The sequence below is a fragment of the Corvus cornix genome, chromosome 2, assembly GCF_000738735.6.
Source record: "Corvus cornix cornix isolate S_Up_H32 chromosome 2, ASM73873v5, whole genome shotgun sequence".
NCBI lineage: Eukaryota > Metazoa > Chordata > Aves > Passeriformes > Corvidae > Corvus > Corvus cornix.
In genome coordinates, this window is record NC_046333.1 from 153,118,539 (window position 1) to 153,140,084 (window position 21,546).

At 47.1% G+C, this 21,546-nt stretch overlaps 1 protein-coding gene across 1 annotated transcript; it reads left to right on the forward strand.

The window, feature by feature from the left end:
* The first annotated feature begins 4,909 nt into the window (after positions 1–4,909).
* On the forward strand, positions 4,910–9,079 carry LOC104692606 (prostate stem cell antigen-like). The gene is made up of 3 exons (XM_010404685.4): positions 4,910–5,143; positions 7,386–7,490; positions 8,649–9,079. The coding sequence occupies exons 1-3, from the start codon at positions 5,092–5,094 to the stop codon at positions 8,858–8,860; spliced, it is 369 nt and encodes a 122-aa protein (XP_010402987.1). The 5' UTR covers positions 4,910–5,091; the 3' UTR covers positions 8,861–9,079.
* The last annotated feature ends 12,467 nt before the right edge of the window (positions 9,080–21,546 follow it).

The following is a 21,546-nucleotide window of genomic DNA, read 5'->3' on the forward strand; positions in this document are numbered from 1 at the left end:
GGGAGCCATGGTCCCTGCTGGTCATATCTGGCCCCAGATACACCCTTTTCTACCCTCTGGATTCAAAGCCAGGGTTGGACAGGACTTGGACCAACCTGGTCTGGTGGAAGTTGTCCCTGCCCATGGCAGGGGATTGGAACTGGATGATCTTGAAGGTGCCTTCCACCTAAAATCCTTCTGTGCTTCTGTGTTTCCTCCTGCAGCAGCTGGACCGGAAATCTCAGGGTCTTCCCCATCCATATTCTGTGGTTTCTGGTGGGGCCAGGAAAATTAATTCTCCTGATGGAAGGAAAAGCTCATAGACTGGGAAGCAGCAAGGGTGGTTGAGGGTCCTGGTTTGAGATCTGTTGTGTGATCCCAGGAAATTCATGTTTCCTGCCTGTATTTCCAATATTTTGCCACATTTGTACACAGGAAGCTGCAATGCCTGGTAAGGGAAGGGTCAGAAAGTTTTTCATGAGAGCAGCACAAGCACAGAACCTCTTTGTGGTCCCGGCCCAGGCTTCTCTCCCCACCCTTCACCCCAACTCCAAAGCGTGGGAGCAGGAAAATGCTCTCCTTTCTCCCCACAAACAACTCCAGGATGCGCCAGGCATCGCCGGCAGGAGCTGGCAGGGATCCCACACTCCAAGACTTTTCGAAGCAGAAGAGCTCAGCAATTAGCAAAATAACAACAAAAAAAAAGTCAAATGCATTTTTGGTGCTCTGAAGTTGCTGAGATTTTTAAACAAACAATCTGGGGCTGCTCCCACACGCCGGGAGAGGTTTGGGCTCCAGCCGTGTGGCAACAGCACCATCGTATGGGAATCTCCAATCCCTGCAGCCCCTGGAATTTTCTCCATCGACTCCTCACTCCGCAGACAAGATCAGCACCGTGGTGGGATTTATTTGCAGCCAGGCATTGATTTCATGGTTGTCAGCAGGAATGTGTGGGATGTGAAGGTGAATTTTTCTCCAGGGCTGGTCAGGATAGCTCCGCAAATCGGAAATCCCAAATGGGAATCGCTGGATGTTTCGCTCTGTGCCAAGACCCTTGGAGAAATACTCAAGGTCAAACAAGCGCCTTGCTCGTTAAACTTTTGCATTGCTCCCTGATTGTACCTGTGGGCACCCACAGATCCCAAAAACTTCGCTTGGGATGCAGGAATTCCAAGCCCTGTTTGGTGTTGGAGGAAAAAGAGGCACAAAGAAAGGAAGGCTCGAGCCAAAGGTCCCTGAGCAGCCCTGTCCCTGAGTGACAGAGACCTAAACACCTTTCTGCATCCTCTCTGCTCCTAGTGGCAGTTCCAGTCCCTGCTGCTGGACTCTGGAATTCCAGCAGGAGTCCCAGCCTTGCATCCATGTGCTCCGAAGCTCATTTGAAGAGCAAACCTGGATATAAATCCTTGGAGTGGGAGCTGGACCATGACATGGAACAGTATTAAATAGCTACAGATGTGGGAGCTGGAACCTCTCTCTGCTGGCAGCCAAGGGCACCTCTGGAGCAGCTGGAACCAGTTTTCCTGCTGCTGGATCAGCAACGTTCATGTCCATTGCAGGACGTGCCACAGGAGAGTGGAAAACAGCTGGGAGATGGGGGAGAAATATTTTAGGCTGAGAAAAGGAACATTCTGTGTCTTTCCATAGAACCATGGAATTGTTTGGGTGGAAAGGAACTTTCAAGAACATCTTGTCCAACCCTCTGCCATGGGCAGAGACACTTTCCACTATCCCAGCTTACTCCAACCTGGCCTTGGACACTTCCAGAGATGGGGCATCCACAACTTCTCTGGGCAACCTGTGGCAGGACCTCATCACCCTCACAGGGAAGAATTTCTTGCCAATATCCAATGTAAACCTACTCTTTCATCCATCCATCCGTCCATCCATCCATCCATCCATCCATCCATCTCTGGAAACAGCTCTATACCTCCTCCTTTTGAAATCTTTTTCTCACCTTATCAATTCATCTGTTATCCTGAATACCCAATCCGATGCCTCATTTGGGATCCACGCTTCCCTCCTTGCAGAAAAGTCCATAATGAGATTTGCCTCACTCCCACCTGGTGACTCAACCTCATTTATTCCCCACCCATTCTGATTTGGGACAGCTGAGTATTCCTGAGGCGGTGTTCCCAAGAAAAGTCATAAAAAATTCCCACTTGGATGCCTGAAATTGGTCACTCAATTCCCTTCCTCTAATATCCCAAATTCCCCCAGCATGAATAGACTTGCAGGCAGCATCAGCTCCCTGTGAAACACCATCCAGGAGCGGAAAAGCCAATAAAATTCCCTCTGCATACCATTTTAACTGCACACAGAGACTTCAGAATACCCTGGAAAGGAGTTACAGGCAGGCAGGACCATGCTGAGAAAACAACTCAGTGACCCCTCCTCAGGGCCAGGCAGCCTTGGACAGCAGCTCCTCTTGTTCCTGCCCTTAATCCTGGCTGGAATTAAGGCATCCAAGAAGGTGTCTGAAGAAGAAGAAGTCTGAGCTCAGAGTCTGGAGAATGCGGAGGATCTCCTGGTGATCCAGCTGTTCCAAGGGCTGCAGTTCATCCAGGAGCTGGGATGATGATGAACTTCAGCTTCATTTCCTTATGACGGGTTCTGCTTGTTTGGGGTTTTTTGTTTCTCTTCTGCTGATGGATTTAAGATGAAAAAGGGGAGGTCTAGATGGAATATTGGGAGGAAGTTTTTCCCTGGGAGGGTGGGGAGGCCCTGGCACAGGTTTTCCAGAGAAGCTGTGGCTGCCCCATCCCTGGAAGTGTTCAAGGCCAAGTTGGACAGGGCTTGGACCCCATGGCAAGGGGTTGGAATAAGATGATCTGGAAGAACCCTCCAACCCAAACATTCCATGATCCTGTGATTCGAAGACTCTGTCATCCTACAGGCTTCCCTCCAGATATCCAAGAAATTGGAGAAACTTCCTTTTGATGTCTTTCTGTCCAGATTTTACCTATTCACCTTTTTTTCCTCAAATATCCAGCTCATGGCCACTCCTCGATGTGATCCATGACACCACGGTCTGTACCATGATCCATCACCATTTTCCCAACCAGGCAGGAACAAATAATCCAGAACCAGGATAGAGCAAATAATCAACTCCTGTTTCCCCTTTTCCCAAACAAAGAGCTCCAGACCCAGCTCTATCAGGAATCAGCAGTGACAGCAAAAACAGTATTAAAAAAAACAAACTCTAAGTGATTTTCAAGCATCATGAGATTCCCAGAGGGAATTGATGGTCTTTTCCATGAAGGCAGATGAATTGGGAATTTAATAACCTCAGGAAAAGAAAACACCACCATGTACACCCAATCTTATGGATAAGTGTGTGTTAATGCACGTGGAATTATAACGGGACATGTTTGCCATCTTCAGGAGTCGAGCAGGAATTGCACTTCAATTTCCCAAAAAACAGTGAGAATCAACAATTCATGTAACGATACAGGAATTCCCGGGATCTCACACGGCCTCAGGCAAGCAGGACTGGGGGATGTAGAAGCTCTCAGCTGTCAGATTCTCTCACAGCACCACAAGGTTTGGGTTTTTCTGGTTGATGTTAGAAAAAGAATAAAAATAATGGCCCTGGGAGAGATGGAAAGAGTTTTGTTCCTTATCAAGGATTTTTTAAAGAAATATTTAATTCCAGGCCTTGGTGGATTTGATAGGGAGGGTTTTTTCCCCCTTGGCCCTGTTCTTCCCTACCACAAAAAGCCAAACCCTACAGGGACAATCCTAAGGTATTAAAAAAGAAAAATAGCCTTAAGGAGCTCTGAATGAGGAACTCCAGAGCCTGAAAAAAAGTACTAGGTTTTTTTATCCATAAAGGTTGACTATAAATGATCTGGTCTGTAAAAATATGATGAGGCAGAAGCCAATAGACACAGAAAGAAGGTGTTGGGATGTTTTTTTAGGCGTGTTTTACACAGAAGAGTCCAAGTGGAAGTGGTTAAGATCCCCATGGAGGAACCAGGATTTTCAAATCATCTCCTCCACTAGACTCTCCACTGGCATAAATCAGGGCAGGAGTTTTATTGTCTACCTCTCACCCCACAGCCACTGATCAATGACCCACCTGCACACCTTCCTTTCAATTTGGAAAAATTCCTGCATGAGAATAAATCCCTAAAGGAAAGAAATGCACAGCACTGGGATCCCAGGAAAAAAATAAATTAATTAAACATTGAATTTAGCAAAAAAACCCTGTTTTCTTTTGCCCTGGCATGTCCTGAGAAGTGGTCACAGGATGTGAGGAATGGGAGAGGATTCTGCTCAACCCACGAGAGCAAACATTCACACTTGAGGCTGGAATGTGGCTGAACTCACCCTGTCTGTGACAGAGAAGTGGCATTTTTTGGACAAGCCTGGGTTGTTGACATTGAGTCTACTATGAGTCAAGTGTCCAAACTTGTACCCAGCCTCTGCCAGACAAGAGGGACACAAAGAGAACCAAGTCACAAATGAAACATCTCAAAATAAATCCATCACAAAGTCCCTTGGGTTTCAAACATCAAAAAGGAGTTGGCCATTGCTTTTCAACAGAAAACAAATGCAAATGAGGCCGAATGAACTCCTCAATACCTGGAAAGGCCAATGCACTTTTAATTTGCCCACATACCTCCCTACCACATACCTTGTTATCACGAGTATCGCTCACACAGGCAGATAAATACCCGAAGTTGTTGATTCAAAGAACATTTTGTCCCCAATTTAAACACAATGGCTCCACTCAGGGTGGCACGGGGGTGGAGAGCCTCGTTCACAGGGTGCCACTGCAGCCTCAGTGACTCTGAAGAAATGCATAAGGCTGGCCTTGTTCAGAAGAATTTGGGGCTTTTTCCACTCCTGTGAGCACTTTGCCCAAGGGTAGGAGGGAAGGCGGGGGTGGCAGCGGTGGAGGGGAGCCCAGAGAGTGGCAGGGAAACAGGAGAGGCACCAAACACAAATATCCCAACGCACAAAGCAACCCCTCCCTTGGTCCAGCCAGCAGCTCCCTCAGGTGCCTTCTCAGGGATGGCCTTGTGGGCATGCCCTGCCTCCCTGGATATATAACCTGCCCCAGGAGGGACAACTACCCAGAGGCAGCCCCAGAGAGGTTATTCCAAGATGAAGGCTTTCCTTGTGCTCCTGCTGGGAGCACTCCTGTGCGTGGACTCAGGTAAGATCCCGAAAAGGATCCACCCTCCAGCCCTTCCTGCAGATCTTGAGTCTGGGAGAAGGATTTGTGGTGGGGTTTGGCAGGGAGGGAAGAGATGTTGGCACATGGTCATCCCAAGATATATCCCTTTGGATGGGTGTTGAGTGGGAAAAATGCACAGTGCCATCCTGGGGATGGTGGAATCCTCATAGCTTCCAGGAAAGAGAAATCCTGAATTAATCAAAATCCAAGTTTTTTAAGCCAGACCACACAGTTAAGGGAGTAGGGGAGGGGTTAAGTGCGGGGGGGCGGGGGGGGGGGTATTTTCCTTCTTCCCAGGCTATCAAAATTGCAATATTTCTGCAAAGTTTTCCTCCAAAATTTTCTTCTGACTTTTCCTTTCAAAAGCAGACCCTGACACCATCCAGATTTCCAGAATTGTGTAAGACAGTAAAAACAACAGTGCCATGATGTGTTATTTTATAGAGTGGATGGGTGGACTTTGGACACCCTCATGTTTTTATAGCTTCACTGAGAAAAAATAAAAAAGGGTTTAAAGCAGCTTTTCCCTTTTACCAGTGAAGAGAAGAATCAAATCTGAGCAGTTTTTCAATCAGCAGAGGATGCCTAAGGAATAAGCTGTGAAGGGTCTTGCACAGTCCACAGACCTTTCTCTCTGCCAGCTTCCATCAGAGCACTCAAAATTTGACTTTTATGGCATTATAAGTCAGAACAATGTGAGAACAGAGTGCAGCACTCAGACAAATTGGGGGTTGGCTGCTCACCTCTGTGACTGCATCAGTCGTCTACACCGGAGTGTCTTAGACAGAGGGACACCAAGTGCCTCAAATTAATTCCTTCAATCCCTAATTTCTAAATAGGGGTTTTCAGTATCCTAAAAGAGTATTTTATGCAACTGAATTGGGGGATTCATGATACAGGTTTGGTGATCTAAAGGAAATATATACATATATATTAACGTTAACTGACACTTGCAAGGCTCCAGTGACAGCCTGCGGCACAAGTAGGTGACAGGAACAGGTAATTACACCACAATCTCACTCCTCTGGGGACAATTTATCACCAGGGCTGGACACTTGGGAACTGTCAGGTTTATCCTGCCTTTGTTGGATGCACAGAACAGCCCAGCAGGTGTTGCCAGCATTGATTTCCATCCCCTGTGGAGAGACATTTCCTTGAGGGAGTGGGAACAGGGTGGTCAGAGAGGGGTAAAAGTCATGTTTGAACTTTGCTTTCGAAGAGGGGGGAGATGGAGAGTGAGAGTCACAAGTTCAGAACTGAGACAATGCGAGGAGACTTTGAAAAATCCTGCTCCATCCCTCAGGCTGGATGGGGCTTGGAGAAACCTGGTCTAGAGGCATGTGTCCCTGATGAGATGATCTTTAAATCACATCCAACCCAAACCATTCCATTATTCTCTTCAAGCCCAGCTCCATCTGCTCTCTTTTTGCTCCCTCACTGCACTGACTACATCCAAAATATCTTCAGCACCTGCCAAACCTGACTCCCACCTCAACTAGGTGCATTATAATACATAAAAAAATGGAAAAAAGTATTTTTTTTTCCAAAGCAGAGGAGATATCTTCCTTTGAGGATGCCCAGGAATGGTCCGATTTCCCAGTGCAAACACTTGGTTGAGTTCTCTGGAGAGCTTTGGGTAGATTGAAGATACATGAGAGGTATAGAATTGTTCCTCCTTCTGCAGGACTGGGTCCAGTTCTGGGGTACAACATCAGAAGGACATGGAACAGCTGGAGCAAATCCAGGGGAGACCATGGAGATGCTTCAAGGGCTGGAGCCTCCCTCCTCCGGAGCCAGGCTGGGAGAGCTGGGGATGTTCACTCTGGAGAAGAGAAAACCCTGGGGAGACCTCACAGCCCCTTTCAGTGCCTAAAGAGGCTCCAGGAGAGTTGGGGATAAATTTTTAGGAGGTCCTGTTGGGATAGGATGAAGGGTAATTTTTTAAAAATAAAAAAGGGTGGATTGAGGTTGACTATAATTAAGACATTTTTTACAATGAGAGTGGTGAAAAAATGGATCAGGCTGCCCACGGAAGCTGTGGCTGCCTCATTCCTGGAAGTGTCCAAGGCCAGGTAGGATGAGGCTTGGACCAACCTGGTCAACTGGAAGTTGTCCCTTCGCATGGCAGAGGGGTGGAACTGGATGATTTTAAAGTCCCTTCCAACCCAAACCATTCCATAATTCCCTGATTTCTCTCCTAACCTCTCTTGGTTTCTTGCAGGTTCATCTTTGCAGTGCTACAGCTGCACATCCCAGCTCAGCAATTCCAAGTGCATGACGAAGATGGAGTGTGGCGAGAAGAATATGTGCAAGACAGATGTCATCCGTAAGGAAAAGTGGGGGTGGAAAATGAGTTAGTTGGGATGCTGGAGCCAAACATCTTCCCAGCCTCAGGTGTCCCATCCAGGCTCACCCATTTTGGATACAGCAGGTAGTTTGGGCCAGCAAACCTCAGTGTGCAAATGTGTTTCGCCTGCACAAAATTAGGTTTATTTCTCTTTCACAACACCAAAAATTATTTGCTTGCAAGGGCAATGGTTAATTTTTTTTGCAATATTTGCAAACATGAATTAAAATGGGAGGGGCTGAGCCTGGTCCAACCTGGTCGTGAAAGCGCAGATTTGAGGTGAGATCAATGAAAATGACAGAATTTCATCTCTGCGTCTGTGGGGAACCTTGAAAAATTAGGATTTTATCTTCCCATTCTAGATCTGGTTTGCCCTGTCCATATCTGTGCTGACAGCTGAGTTGCTCTTAGACCTGGAGCACAAAATGCATCAGTGGCACATTGAACCTTCTCTCTGTCAGGCAGTAGATGTGATACCGCCAGTAGGAATTATCCTGGTTGGGAATGTGCAAATCCATGGCATTCACATGCAGGAGAGCCAAGATGTTGTAGAACTCTTCCTTATTTATTGCACATGGCAAAGATTTAGTGCCCAGAATGGATTTTAGATCTCCTGGAGGAGAATGGATCGGATCTCCCAGAGGTCAAAATCTGCTGGTAACCAGCAGCTGCCAAAACTGACCAAAAAAATGGGCTGTGCCTCTCAGAAACAAATCAAACAATAACTCTGCCTCCTGATATGGGAATAACCTTGTTTCCATAATTTCCCAGGTGTTGAAAGGCTCCGTGCAACAAAGATGTTTGGGTTTGGGCTTCACAGTGAGAGAGGGCAGGGTTAGATGGGATATTAAGAAGAAATTCCTTGCTTTGAGGGTGGTGGGGCCCGGAGAAGCTGTGGCTGCCCCATCCCTGGAAGTGTCCAAGGCCAGGTTGGACAGGGCATGGAGCAATCTGGGATAGTGCAAGGTGTCCCTGCCCATGAGATGATCTTGAAGGTCCCTTCCACCTCAAGCCATTCTGTGATTCCAATTTTTCTCCCAAGGAACGAGCTCAGATAAGAACAGCATCCCATTATTCAGTTCCATGAGGCTTGGCTTGTACTGAGTGCTTGTAATAATGGTCCTGCTTTCCTCCCAGGGGTCGTGGGGCTCTTCAGCATCATCAGCAAGGGGTGCGATTCCTCATGTGATGCATCCTACCAGGACTTCAATGTGGGCAACAGGAACATCTCCTGCTGCAGCAGTGACCTCTGCAATGTCAACGCCGCGGGCAGTGTGAGGTCCAGCTATGGGCTGGCGGGAGGAATAGCGGCCGGAGTGCTCTGGACCGTCCTCAACAACAAATTGTGAGGAGCAAAGAGGCCTCCCATGACCACAGCAAGTCTTGGAGCACCCTTCTAACAACAGGAATTGTAACCAGGAGCAGTGGGGTGTGTTGGGCACCCAGCACCCTGGGAGCCATATGATGGCTTCTGCTTTAATCTTGCAAAGCTTGAGTGCTACCAGATAAGGAAATTTGTGTTCATGTTATCTGCAAAACACCTCAAATAAAGTTATTTCTCCACCAACTGTGTGTGTCAGGTATCTATTACTCAGTCACCTATTTCTGCCTGCAGCAGAGCTGTGGGTGTTGTGTAGCCGGTTGATGTCTAGCCCAGGTCACTGCTGTGCAATGTGACCTGAAGCCCCCCAGGGGATGAGGGAAAGGCTGTGGATGTATCTATCTGGAGTTCAGGAAAGCCTTTGATTCTGCTTCCCACAATATTCTCCTGGAAAAGTTGGCAGTCCAGGGCTTGGGAATGTGTACTCTTGTCCGGGTTAAAAACTGTCTGATTCCACAGAGGGGTGGGGAAAGGTGCCACCTCCAGCTGGTGGCTGGTCACCAGTGGTGTCCCCCTGGGATCAGTATTGGGGTCAGTCCAATATATTTATTGATGATCTGGATGAGGGGGTCAAGAGCACCCTCGGGAAGTTCACCAATGACACTGAGTTGGGTGGGATGTTGATCTGCTGGAGGCCAGGAAGGCTCTGCAGAGGGACCTGGACACGCTGGGTCAATGTTCCAAGGCCAATGGTTTGAGGTTCAACAACACCAGTGAGGTGTCTGAGTGCAAGGCAAACTCTGTAACACCTCTCATATACAGTTAAAGCGCCTCTTTACAGCTATAGATTCATAGTTATTCTGTGCCTTCTCCAGCTGATTTATTTTATGGATCTAAACTTGGATGTTACCACCTTGTATTGGGAGATCCTTTGGCAAAGGCAGAAGAAAAAGCACCGTACAGAGGCCGGAGAGAAACTCTCAGGTGGGTTTTCCAAGCTACACCCACGTGAAGAGATCTGGTAAAAAACAAGGAAGGAAACATGGAGAGTGAATCTGGGAGAGCCCTGGGTGGGAGCAACAGGATTTAAGGAGCTGTGAAGTCAGGCCAGCAGTGGGTAGAGGATTAAAAGGGGAGGGAGATTGGCCAAGAGCACCAAATTCCTCTCTTACACCTTAAAATTATTGGAGCTGACAAGGATGTGCGGCTCCACGGGCTGAAATAACAAGGAATCATTTCCCTGGTGGGGATGAGTTGCCTGGAGGATCCATAGCCATGGGACAAGGGTCAAAATCCCATTTGGGATGAAGTCAGTGGGATGTCAGGAGATAATGACACCGTCTGCTGTTGTGAAAGATGAAAGTGCGTAAATCCTTGGGATGCAAGGCATTAACAAGCTGCTAATTGTAGGAAGTTGGGAAGGGGTTTCCGCGGAGAAAATCAAGAATGAGCCACCTTGTTTGTAGGAATCCAACCTGGTTATAGGTGAAGGGAGGATATGGGACAAGTGGAGTGATTTATTCTGGCTTTTCCAAACCTCCTGAGTCATATCCATGAAAAGGGGCTCATCCAGCTGTGTATTTCCCACTGTGCATGGGTGACCAACTCCACGAACTCTCCATTCCAGGGAATCCTCTGCTTGCACTGCAGGGATTTTCCTGACATCTCAGTGCCCTATGCCCACTTTCTGAAACAATTCCCAGGCGTGTCCACATCCAGAGGCCATTTCCAACAAGCAATTTGGCTACAATGGTCGTTTCTGGAGACTGGGCGTTTAAGTGGCCAAGGGATGGTGGCACCAGAGTCATTGGAGTCCCCAGGGATGTTGGGTGAAACAGAGCCTTTTCCAGCTTCTGGAGAGGTCAAACACATTCATAAAATCATGGAATGGCTTGGGTTGGAAGGGACCTTGAAGACCATCTTGTTCTTATCCCCTGCTCTGGGCAGGCACACCTCCCACGAGACCAGGTTGCTCAGATCCCCATCCAGCCTGGCCTTGAATACTTCCAGGGATGGGAATTTGGGGATTTTGTCCCCAAAAATAAGATAGAGGACCATAAATGGGGGCTGTTCATCTCTGCTTTAACATGTTGGTCCCAAGGCAATGCCGTCTACTTCCTCGAGCACAGAACTGAGGAGTTTCTTCCCAGAGCCAAGAGGTGGCTTTCCAAAGCTCTGGAGGTTGAGACCTAATGTCTAATCTCTTAGAGGCTCAAAGGATTATTCCTGCTTCCAACTTCTGCTCTGAATAAATTCAGGGTTGACCAGTGAGTGATTCTCATCTGTATTTACCTAGAGATAAATCCTTTCTGTGGATGTACCTGGACTTTTCATGGGTAGGATGGCATGGAGCACCTCTCCTATAAGGAAAGGCAGAGAGAATTTGGGTTGGTCAGCCTGGGGAAAAGAAGGCTCTGGGGAGAGCTTTCAGTGGCTAAAAGGGCTCCAGGAGAGCTGAAGAGGGACTTGGTTCAAGCGCCTGGAGGGACAGGACACAGGGAATGGTTTCCCACTGCCAGAGGGCAGGGTTAGATGGGATATTGGAAAGGAATTCTTTCCTGTAAGGCCCTATCACAGGTTTCCCAGAGAAGCTGTGGCTGCCCCTGGATCCCTGGAAGTGTCCAAGGCCAAGTTGGATGGGGCTTGGAGCAACCTGGGATAGGGGAGGTGTCCCTGTCAATGGTGGGGGGGGTTCCAACCCAAGATATTCTGGGATTCTGGGATTTGGTGATGAAAAAGTTTAAAGAAGGTGCAGCTGGGGGAGGCCAAGACTGGGACAGGCACAGTAAAGAACTGGGCAGGAACCCCATGCGAGTGGTGGAACTAATGGCACCCAGCACAGCACTTGGAATAACCCCAAACCTCACTCTGCATCCAGGTCACCGACAGAGCAGCCTCAAAAACAACCCTCTAAATTCTGGGAAGGGCAAGGAGGTGGCGAACTGGGGCAGATAAATGACTCAGCTGCCGATCAGAACCTGGGCTGGGCCAGGGCAGGACCAAGAAGAGGACGGGATGTTTTCCCAAGGGCTGGGACTGCACGTTGGCAGAAAGGTTGGTTCCCCCTCCTGCTTTAAACCCATTACACAGCTCAATAGGACTCTGGGTCAGGTCCCTCTGCTCTGCCCCTGCACCCTCTGTCACCAACGTGCTCTGTTGGTGAAGAAATCTGCGACAATTTACATTTTGGGTGCTGATAAAACATCCTGAGAGCTGCTGCAGGACACAAAAGCGCAACATTCATCTGAAAAAATAAGGCTGGGTCTATTTTGCCTGAGGAAGTTTCTTCTCAAACAGATTTTTTAGTTCTTCTGTCCTCTCCACACTTCTCAAAAAGCCTAAAATTGAGGACAGGGTCTTTAAACAATTCAAGTATCTCAGGCCAGGTTGGATGGGGTTTGGAGCAACCTGGTCTAGCGGAAGGTGTCCCTGCCCATGAGATGCTCTTGAAGGCCCCTTCCAACCCAAACCATTCCATGATTCTAAGGCTTCATGATTCTGTTTACTCCTGGTACAATTAACCATTATTCATTGTCCCTGTGGATAAGGATTAGGCCATCCAGTATTTCCCACAGCACATTAGAATTTATATCCAGTGCCTTTCCCCAGCCTGAAAAACGTCACCAAATTCCTCTGAACTCAACCCAAGTTGCAACAGCTGATTAAAAACTGGATTTAAACCACTGGAGAAAGTTTGTGGGGCAGAGAGGCTGGATGAGGTGGACTTGGGGACCAGCAGTTCCTTGCTGTGCTCTACATTTCCTTTATGGCCTGGGGCGAGTTCCACAGCATTTCCTTTCCTCTGCTTTGTACAGATGGTATCAGGCCCAACACATGGAGAGATGCTCAGATAGTGACTTTAAAGGGCCAGGGGAGAGATTGAGGCCAAAAATAGTCTCACAGAGGTAGCTGAGGAAGGCTCACCTGCTCCCAACCCACCCTGCACAGCCACATTCCTGCTCTGAATCATGCACACGTTGAGTAATGAAGGTGTTTTTGGGGGCAAATAGAACAGAGAGAGCCTGATTAGCTCTGCTCTGCCTCTTATTAAGCCACTAAAACCAATCCAAATTCCTGCCCTTTGCAGAACATCCCTCAATGAATTGTAGCTGCCTCTCAATCAGGACAAGCCAAGTTCATCCCCATTGTCTTGACTAATCCCATGCCCATTCTGCCACTTGACAGCTCTCTGTGGCAGAGATCCCTTGATCCCTCGTTTCTGACCTTATCCTGAGCTCTCTTAATGCCTTTCCAAGCTCCTCCTCAGGACTCTTTGCAAAGCAGGTGATGCTCTGACTCCTCTGATGATGCTCTTGATTCTCAGATTCTCTTGCAAGCCCAACTTCCTCCTTCTATGGCTTCTCCGATTTCTCATCCTTATTTTATGGGGACATCACCTTAAAGGCCATCAACTCAATAAAAAAGCTCTTGTAATGTGCCTTTCCCAGAATTTTTTACACCAGATGAGTTCACCCCGACACTGAAATAACCTCTATGCCTGGAATACTGAAATTTAAGGGCACCTGCTCACCTCTGCCAGTGGTTCCCCACATGAATCACTTCAAGACACCATGACCCAGCCCTGGAGCCTTTCCCAGCTCTGCTGGTGGCTCTCCCTGGCTGGGGTAGTGTCACCACCTCCCCTGAAACAGAGGTGGTAGGCATGGGGCTGAGTCAGAAAAGAAAAAAACATTTTGCTCCTTCATCTCTGCTTATTTTCATTCAGATTCAATCTGGCCTTGAGGGAATTCTGTGGAACAAGGACTTCACCCAGGGCAGGGGAGTGAAAGTGGAGTGATGGACTCGTTTTCCTCAGGGGTCGCCACACACTGAGTTATTTGCAGGGACAAACCTGGGTGGTGCCACACACAGGTGCCAAATGAGTAGTGATGTGTGCTTTTGGATTTACATTTGGCAGCAGCCTTTGAATTTGCAAAAATACAGATTCGTCTGCTCTCACAGACAAATTTAAGAAAAAATTATGTAATCTCTGTCTGTAAATCCAACATTTCTGCAGTGAAGAGGAGGGTGATCATCTTGCTTAAAATACTATTTTTTGGACACCTCTTCAGCTGTCATAAGTAAAAAGAGAGGAAGGTGTGGCTATCACACACAAATATTCAAATCATTAATTGAGATGTGATAATTTGAATGCACCTGACCTATTCTATTCCTCCTCACATGAAATGAAAAACAGAAATTTAGAAAAATATAGGCAGGCTAGTCATCAGAATTCAACTACTGAAGTAAAATGGGAATATTTAAAAGAAAACAATTAGGCAAACAACCCTCTCCACTCTTGCTCTTGCAGGGAGGAGGCAGGGAATGGTAATTGCTTGTCATGAATGAGGTGCTCATGTGCAGTCATGGCCTTTGGACTAGCTCCAATTGCCTTGTGGTAAAATGACGGAGCATTTAGCAACCTTCTCACACCCATGGACTATGAAAGACAGCTGATTCCCTGCCCTTCATAATCCCAACCAATTAATTTACCGTCTTTGATGTTGTTGCAGCAAATGTTCTGTTATCAGGTGCTCTTCAAGTGCGCAGCTCTGCCCTGTTTCTCCTCACCCTTCTGATGGGCAAAATAAATACTTGCCTTTGCCATGGAGATCCGTTGATTCCCAGTGTCCATGGGAATCAGGGATTTGTTGCCAGCATATCGCTGTCAGAAATTCTTGCAGGGTTTTCATCAGTGTCCCCTGTATCCAGAAGAATCGAGAATTAAAATTAAAATATATTCACTATCTGGCTATCCCCAAAATGTATTGTCCCCCTGTGATGCTTTTTTTAGCATTATTGTACACATTCTGAGTCCCATTTTGGGATAAATCAAGGCCAAGACATCCTGAAACACATTGTATTCCCTGGAAGGATCCTGCTTAACGAGCACCAGAGGTGGGATACACCCACAGCCCCCACAGAAATTCAGGGTGAATAAAGGGTGAGAAAAATATTTCCTTAAAAATCATGGAACCCAAAATACAAAAAACTTACTACTTTTCTGGCCTTCTAGGAATGGGACCAGCAAGTCTCAGGCCCAAAAATCACAGTTCCAGGCCAGTGGAGACCTCTGGGCACTGGAGGTTCCTCATCCCTACTGTCACCAGCATGGGTTGAGGTCAAGGCTCTCCCAAACAACTCCTGGGGGTGGCAGAGGAGTTAAAACTACCCAGAGACCATTCCCAGAGGCAGTTTGGATACAATCAGTGGGGTTTGGCAGGAAAAAGAATCACAGACCATTTTTTTTAGTCAGCTTCAGTGCCAGAGACTCGCCCTCAGCATCTCTGTCCCTACCCATGGCAGGTGGTTGGAACAAGAGGATCTTGGACTTCCCTTGCAAAACAAATCATTCCATGATTCCATGGTCTTTAACTTTTTAGATACTCTGCAACATCAGTTTTAACCAACAAATAACATCTCTTGCGGTTGAGATGTGCAGCAAAAGGCCGAAGGTGTTTGAAGAGACTGAAGGGCTTTGTGTAAAAATGTGACACTGAATTGCGGCATTGCTGGGGCAGGAGAAATCTGAGTAACCTGATGAAGGAAACTCCTCTTCCAAATGGATCCAGGAGTTCTCAGACTGAACCATTCCTTCCCAGCCTGGATCTGTCCAAACCCTTTTCCAAGTGCCTTCAGTCATTCACTGCCTCTACCCAGGTCAAGTTCTACAGAATGGTCTTTGCTGTTGCTGGTCCATGGAAAATCCTCACATCAGAGCTGCACATCTGTATTCTCCAAGCTCAGCAGGAATTCTTATTCCAAGCTGGAAATGCTTGTTTTCCTCCAAAGTTTTGTGACGCTGTTCTGGAGAAATGTCTCATTCCCAGCCACCTTTTTGTAAGGTGGAAAAGAATGGAAATAGAGTCTGGGATGGGTGTTTGTTCCCCAGCTGTGAAACAGAATGGAATTAATGATTAATGGGATGAAATTTAACAAGTCCAAATAATGGATTCTGTACCTAAGATGGAGCAATGTCAGGCACAAGATAAACTGGGAGAGGAGGGACTGGAAACCAGTCCTGCAAAAGGAATCTGACAGGAATTCCATAGGGATCATCAGGGTGTCCTGGTAGCCGAGAGGACAAACCACATCCTGGGCTGTGTCCAGGGAGATTATCCTGCTGTGTCCAGCATTGCTGTGGCTTCCCCTAAACATTCTGTGCAATTCTGGGCCCCACAAATTAGGAATGATGGGAATGTCCTTGAAGGTGTCCATGTGAGGGCAACAAAGCTGGAGAAGGGCGGGAAGGAACGTCCTTGAGGGCTCTGGGTTTGTCCAGTGTGGAGAAAAGGAGGTTGAGAGGGAGCCTCACTGCAGGTTCCTGAGGAGGTGAAGGGCAGAGGGATGTGCTGAGCTCTTCTCCCTGGGATCTAGGGACAGGACATGTGGGAAAGGGTCAAAGTTGTGACAGGGGAGGTGTAGACTGGACATCAGGAAGTGTTTTTTTACCAAGAGGGTGGTCACACACTGGAACAGCTTCTTGGAGAGGTGGTCAGTGCTTCAGGTCTATCAGAATCTGGATTTCAGAACATGCCTTAAATTCTGGTCAGCTCTGAATTGGTCAGGGACTTTGACTGGATGGGCATTTTAGGAACTGAAAATTCTAGTCTAGTCTAATTTATTCTAACCTAATCTTATCCAGCCTATTTAGGACAGCTGGCTCTTCCCCTGCCCAGATTTCACCACACTTTCTGTAAAGAACCCCAAAACACCAAGGGTGGAGCCCAAACAGACCAGGAAGCAAAGCCACAACCCCATGTGGCTACGCCAAGGTAAATGCCCTGCCACCACCACCCCAGTGATTCACCACGAAATAAAAACCAGGGGACACTTTTGCATCATGGAAATGGCAGGAAAACTTTTGTTGGCTCCGGGATTAAGATGTCGACACGAACAAGCCCAAATCTTCAGACTAAAGTAGAACTCAGGGCTGCCTCTTTCCAGCTGAACGGTGGGATAAGGAGCAGGCAGCATCCTGAGGACAGCCAGGGACGTAGGAGGCAAGGAGATGATGCAGACACTTTGTGAAGGTGGTTGGTGAAGGGTGAATGGGCTGCTCTGCTCTGCCCCACATGACAGGGCTCTCTGTCCAAGAGGAGCCCAAGAGGAGGAGGATCTCATCCATTTCATCAATATCAGGTTCAGAATCATGGAATGGTTTGGATTGGGGCAGACCTGAAATATCATCCAGTTCCAACCCCCTGCCATGGGCAGGGACACCTTCCACTATCCCAGGTTGCTCCAAGCCCCATCCAGCCTGGCCTTGGACACTTCCAGGGATGGGGCAGGCACAGGTTCTCTGGAAAACCTCTGCTAGGGCCTCCCCACCCTCCCAGGGAAGAATTTCGTCCCAATATCCCATCTAACCCTGCCCCCTGGCAGTGGGAAGTCATTCCCCTTGTCCAGTCACTCCCGATCCTTGTCCCAAGTCCCTCTCCAGCTCTTCTGGAGCCTCGTCAGGTACTAGGAGGGTTTCTAAGGTCACACTGAAGCTTCTCTTCTCCAGACTCTACAATCCCAACCCTCTGGGCCTTTTGATTTATTTAATAGGATATTAAGGCAAACAGATCCCACACATCACAACCAAGTGAATGTTCCACTTATGTCACCCTTATTTTCCTTGTCACCTCCCTCCAACCCCATCCAGACAGAGCTGCCATGAGACCTGGGAGTGCTTTCAGCAGAAATAACCTGTACATTTTACTTTTGCATTACTCACAAGTGGAATAATTTTCAAACTTGCCTGGTTCTCCCCCAGACCAGTGGAAATGTTACCTGGGCACTTCTTACTCCATCATCCACTTCTACCACTCCAAATCTTGGAGTTATCCAAACATGGATTGCCAGGGCACTGGCACTGGCAAAATAGTGGAGTGTGGAAGAGCTGGATTCATCTGTTCCCAGAGCTGAGCACTGTCCATAAACTCTTATTTTCAGCTGTTGGGGGTACTTGCAATCCTGGCATCCCAAATGAGGCCTTACCCAACATCCTTGGATGACAGGACAGCTATCCAGGATGGATAGATGGGCACTGGAGGCTGAGGGGATTAAAGGTTTTCCTGGAATGTTACTGCTGGGAAGGTCATAAAGCCTTTCCACTCAAGTGTCTGGCAAAAACACTGCTTATATTCACTTCAAACCAGCCTTAACTTCAGTGTCTCCATCCCAATTTCCCAGTCGTGGACATGGATTAGTTCTCCACCCTTGAGAGCTCCCAGCCTGGCACTAAACCTGGAACATTTATATGGAGAATTGAAGGACTGTTTTTCTCTAGTTGCCACCCTTTTTCTTATCTCAGCCTGTTCTTCCCTGCTGTTGAGCGTGTCCATATTTGGGAATCCTTTCTCCTTCTGCTAAGAAATCCCATCTCTTTTAGAATCATGGAAAGGTTTGGACTGGAAGGGACCTTAGAGATTTAGTTCCAATCCCCTGCCATGGGCAGGGACACCTTCCACTATCCCAGGTTGCTTCAAGCCCCGTCCAACCCAGCCTGGAACACTTCCAAGGATGGGAGAGCCGCAACTTCTCTGGGCAACCTATTCCGGTGTTTCATCTCTCCCACAAAGAATTTCTTCCCAAATTCTAATGTAAATCCTCTTTTAGTTTAAAACCATTTCCCTTTTGCCCTATCACCACCTGCCTGTGTGAAAAGCCACTCTCCCTCTTCATTAAATCTTCCCTTTTAGCTTCATATTCCATCCATTCTCATCTTCCTGTGATCCTTTGGAGGGGAATTCAGGTCCCTCAGGCAAAGGTGGGGAAATGCACCCAGTGTTGCGAGTGTGGCCTTGTTGGTGCCTTGCACAACATCCCTGCACTGTCCCTACTGACACAGCCCCAACCACAACACCTTTTCTACGCTCCATCAGGCGCCTGGCAGAGATTCCACCCAGGATCATCCAAGAATTCCCGCGTCTTTCATCTCCCCATCATTTCCAGGTGACCTCCTCCTTTACCGTATAACTGACTTATTACGGTGGATGATCCTATTTAATCCATGACTTGCATCCAAGCCACCTGGTTGTTAACGATATCCTGATCCTTCCCGGAATTGCTGGGGCTCCCTGAATTTGTGCTACCGGTGAATTCCATCCTATTTGGCATCTTTCAAGGTCTTAACAGAAAATATTAAGCAAGAGCACTCCAAAAGTGAGGAATGGCACTGATGATTTTCCCCAGGCTCATATCCCACTCCCAACACTTTAAATATTTCCAGCTCCTCCACTCCAAGCCTTTAAAAAATTCTCACTCATCTTAATCCAACTTAATTTCCATCTGTGCCATCTTAATAAATATTCCTACATTATCCTGTGTTATTTCTTTGCCAAACTTGTGAAAATCTGACTTTACTAACATTAAAACAACACAGATAACATTGGATTTTAAGTCTTTTCCTGTTTTTTTATTATTTTCATTCCTTCAAACCCTGTTTTTAATCTTGGCAGTCTATCAAGGTCAGACAGTGGCTGTTACCCCTCCTCTTTTTAATTTAGGTGCTAAATTCTGACCTCATGATTCTGCCTTGACCAATTTATGAACACTGGGAGTGGACCTGGACCTGTTGCTCTGTATCTCAGTTCTCCAAGAGTTCTGGGATGGAAAACATGCTGTCCTGCTTTGTCCCAGCTTGAATACACTGAATTTTTTTGTTCCACCTCAGTTGTGGTTGTTTCTTTTTCTGGACACCTTTTTCCATGCTGTCTTTACCCCCAAAATCAAAAGCATTTTATATATTGAATAAACAAGTGGTTAATTTAATATTCAGTTTTCATCTATCACTACTTTATTTTGCCTCTCAACTTAAAGGCTAAATAATTTTACATAATATTTAAATAACTTTAAATAATTCATTTTAAATAAATGAATAAATAGCATTCAATGTCTTTCTCAAGATCTAAGTAATTTTGACTATTGCAAATTTTTACTTTATATATTTCTTAACCTCCCTCACATTGTTTTGTCTGCTGCTTCGTTTTTCCACCATTCTTTTAGACTTCCCTCTCATTCCTGGAATAATTTGAAATTATTCACACATTTCAGGCCACGGTTACTCTGTCTAGAATTTTTTTTGCCACTTTTCCTCTTTTTTTATGGAAAAAAAGCAAAGAGGTTTCTGAATCCTTGATTTCAGTGAACCACAAGCTTTATACTTTGCATCCATGTCCTTGAACTCCCAGTGCACTCCTCCTTTTTCTGGACATCAACAAATAGGCCTGGATAACAACATATTTATCTATATATCAACCATATATCAACATTTATCTGTTTAGCTGAAACTGAATCATCCCAAAATTCAGCTGGATGAGGGGACAATACTGTTCCAAGTGTGTTAGACTCCTGGTCCCAGAAATCTGGGTGTGCCACCTTATTACTGCAACCTTAGGGTGTATCACCGTGTCCCACAGCCGTAGGGAGGAGGAGAGAAAATCCAGCAGGCAGGAATTGTGCAGCAAGATTGATCTATTTAATTATTTTACAAACTCTTTTATAGACTTTTTTCTTCATAGTCTAATTGGACAAAGGATCAGCCACCCCTTGGGGTGGTTGGCCAAAATCCTAAAACATCCACTGTCAAAATATTTTCCTACTGCACTACAAACAAGACTTTTCAAGGCTGCAGGTGTTTGGTTGTTTACATAGCTCTGCTACCTCTTCTGTGAGAGAGAAAAGTCTCTCACAGGCTTAGAAAATAGCAAGAAAATCCTTGCTAGCAACATTTTTGTATCTACACCACCCCAAAACCATCTCAGCTGGGAGGGGAGAGATGGGGGAGGACGGAAAGACACGATTGGTCTGTGGTGTAGGAGGCTAAAAGGAGCTGGAGTCAAAATTAATTGGAAGAGTCAAACTGCTCTGGAATTATGTAGGATACCCAGAAGTAGGACAACAAATGGAAAGAGCATTGGATGTGGTCATTGAAGTTGGACACGTGGATGGATGAGGAAGGAGCTTGGTCCTGCTGGGAAGGATTGGCAAAATTCAAGGAAAGTCCAGAGTTGGAAGGGACCCACAAGGATCATTGAGTCCAGCTCCTGGCCCTGAACAGGACACTCCAAGAACCCCAGTGTGTGCCTGAGAGTTGTTCTGTCAAGGAACGGCAGCCCACAGACCCTCTGTGTCCTAAGCTGTGTCCCCACGATGTGAGCTGCAGGTGAGGGGGGGATTCTGCCCCCCTGCTCCACTCTGCTGAGATCCTGCTTGGAGCACCACATCCAGCTCTGGGGTCCAACAGCAGAAGAATGTGGAGCTGCTGGAGCAAGTCCAGAGGAGGCCACAGAGATGTTCCAAAGGCTGGAGCCCCTCTGCTCTGGAGCCAGGCTGAGAGAGCTGGGAATGTCCAGCCTGGAGAAGGGAAGGATCCAGGGAGAGCTCAGAGCCCCTTCCAGTGCCTAAAGGGGCTCCAGGAGAGCTGGAGAGGGACTTGGGACAAGGGATGGAGGGACAGGACAAGGGCAAATGGCTTTAAAATGACAGAGGGCAGGTTTAGATCAGATATTGGAAGAAACTCTTCTTTCTGAGGGTGGTTGATGCTCAGCCACACAGGCTACCCAGAGAAGCTGTGGCTGCCTCATCCTTGGAAGTGTTCCAGGCCAGGCTGGATGGGGCTTGGAGCAACCTGGGATAGTAGAAGGTGTCCCTGCCCATGGCAGCGAGTTGGAACAAGATGGTTTTTAAGGCTCCTTCCAACACAAGCCACTCTATGATTCCATG

Bases quoted from the DNA above. Each gene is read 5' to 3' on its own strand.
- LOC104692606 (XM_010404685.4), top strand. From the start codon at position 5,092: ATGAAGGCTTTCCTTGTGCTCCTGCTGGGAGCACTCCTGTGCGTGGAC. The intron at 5,144-7,385 runs GTAAGATCCCGA...GGTTTCTTGCAG, and splicing joins ACTCCTGTGCGTGGACTCAG to GTTCATCTTTGCAGTGCTAC. The intron at 7,491-8,648 runs GTAAGGAAAAGT...CTTTCCTCCCAG, and splicing joins GTGCAAGACAGATGTCATCC to GGGTCGTGGGGCTCTTCAGC.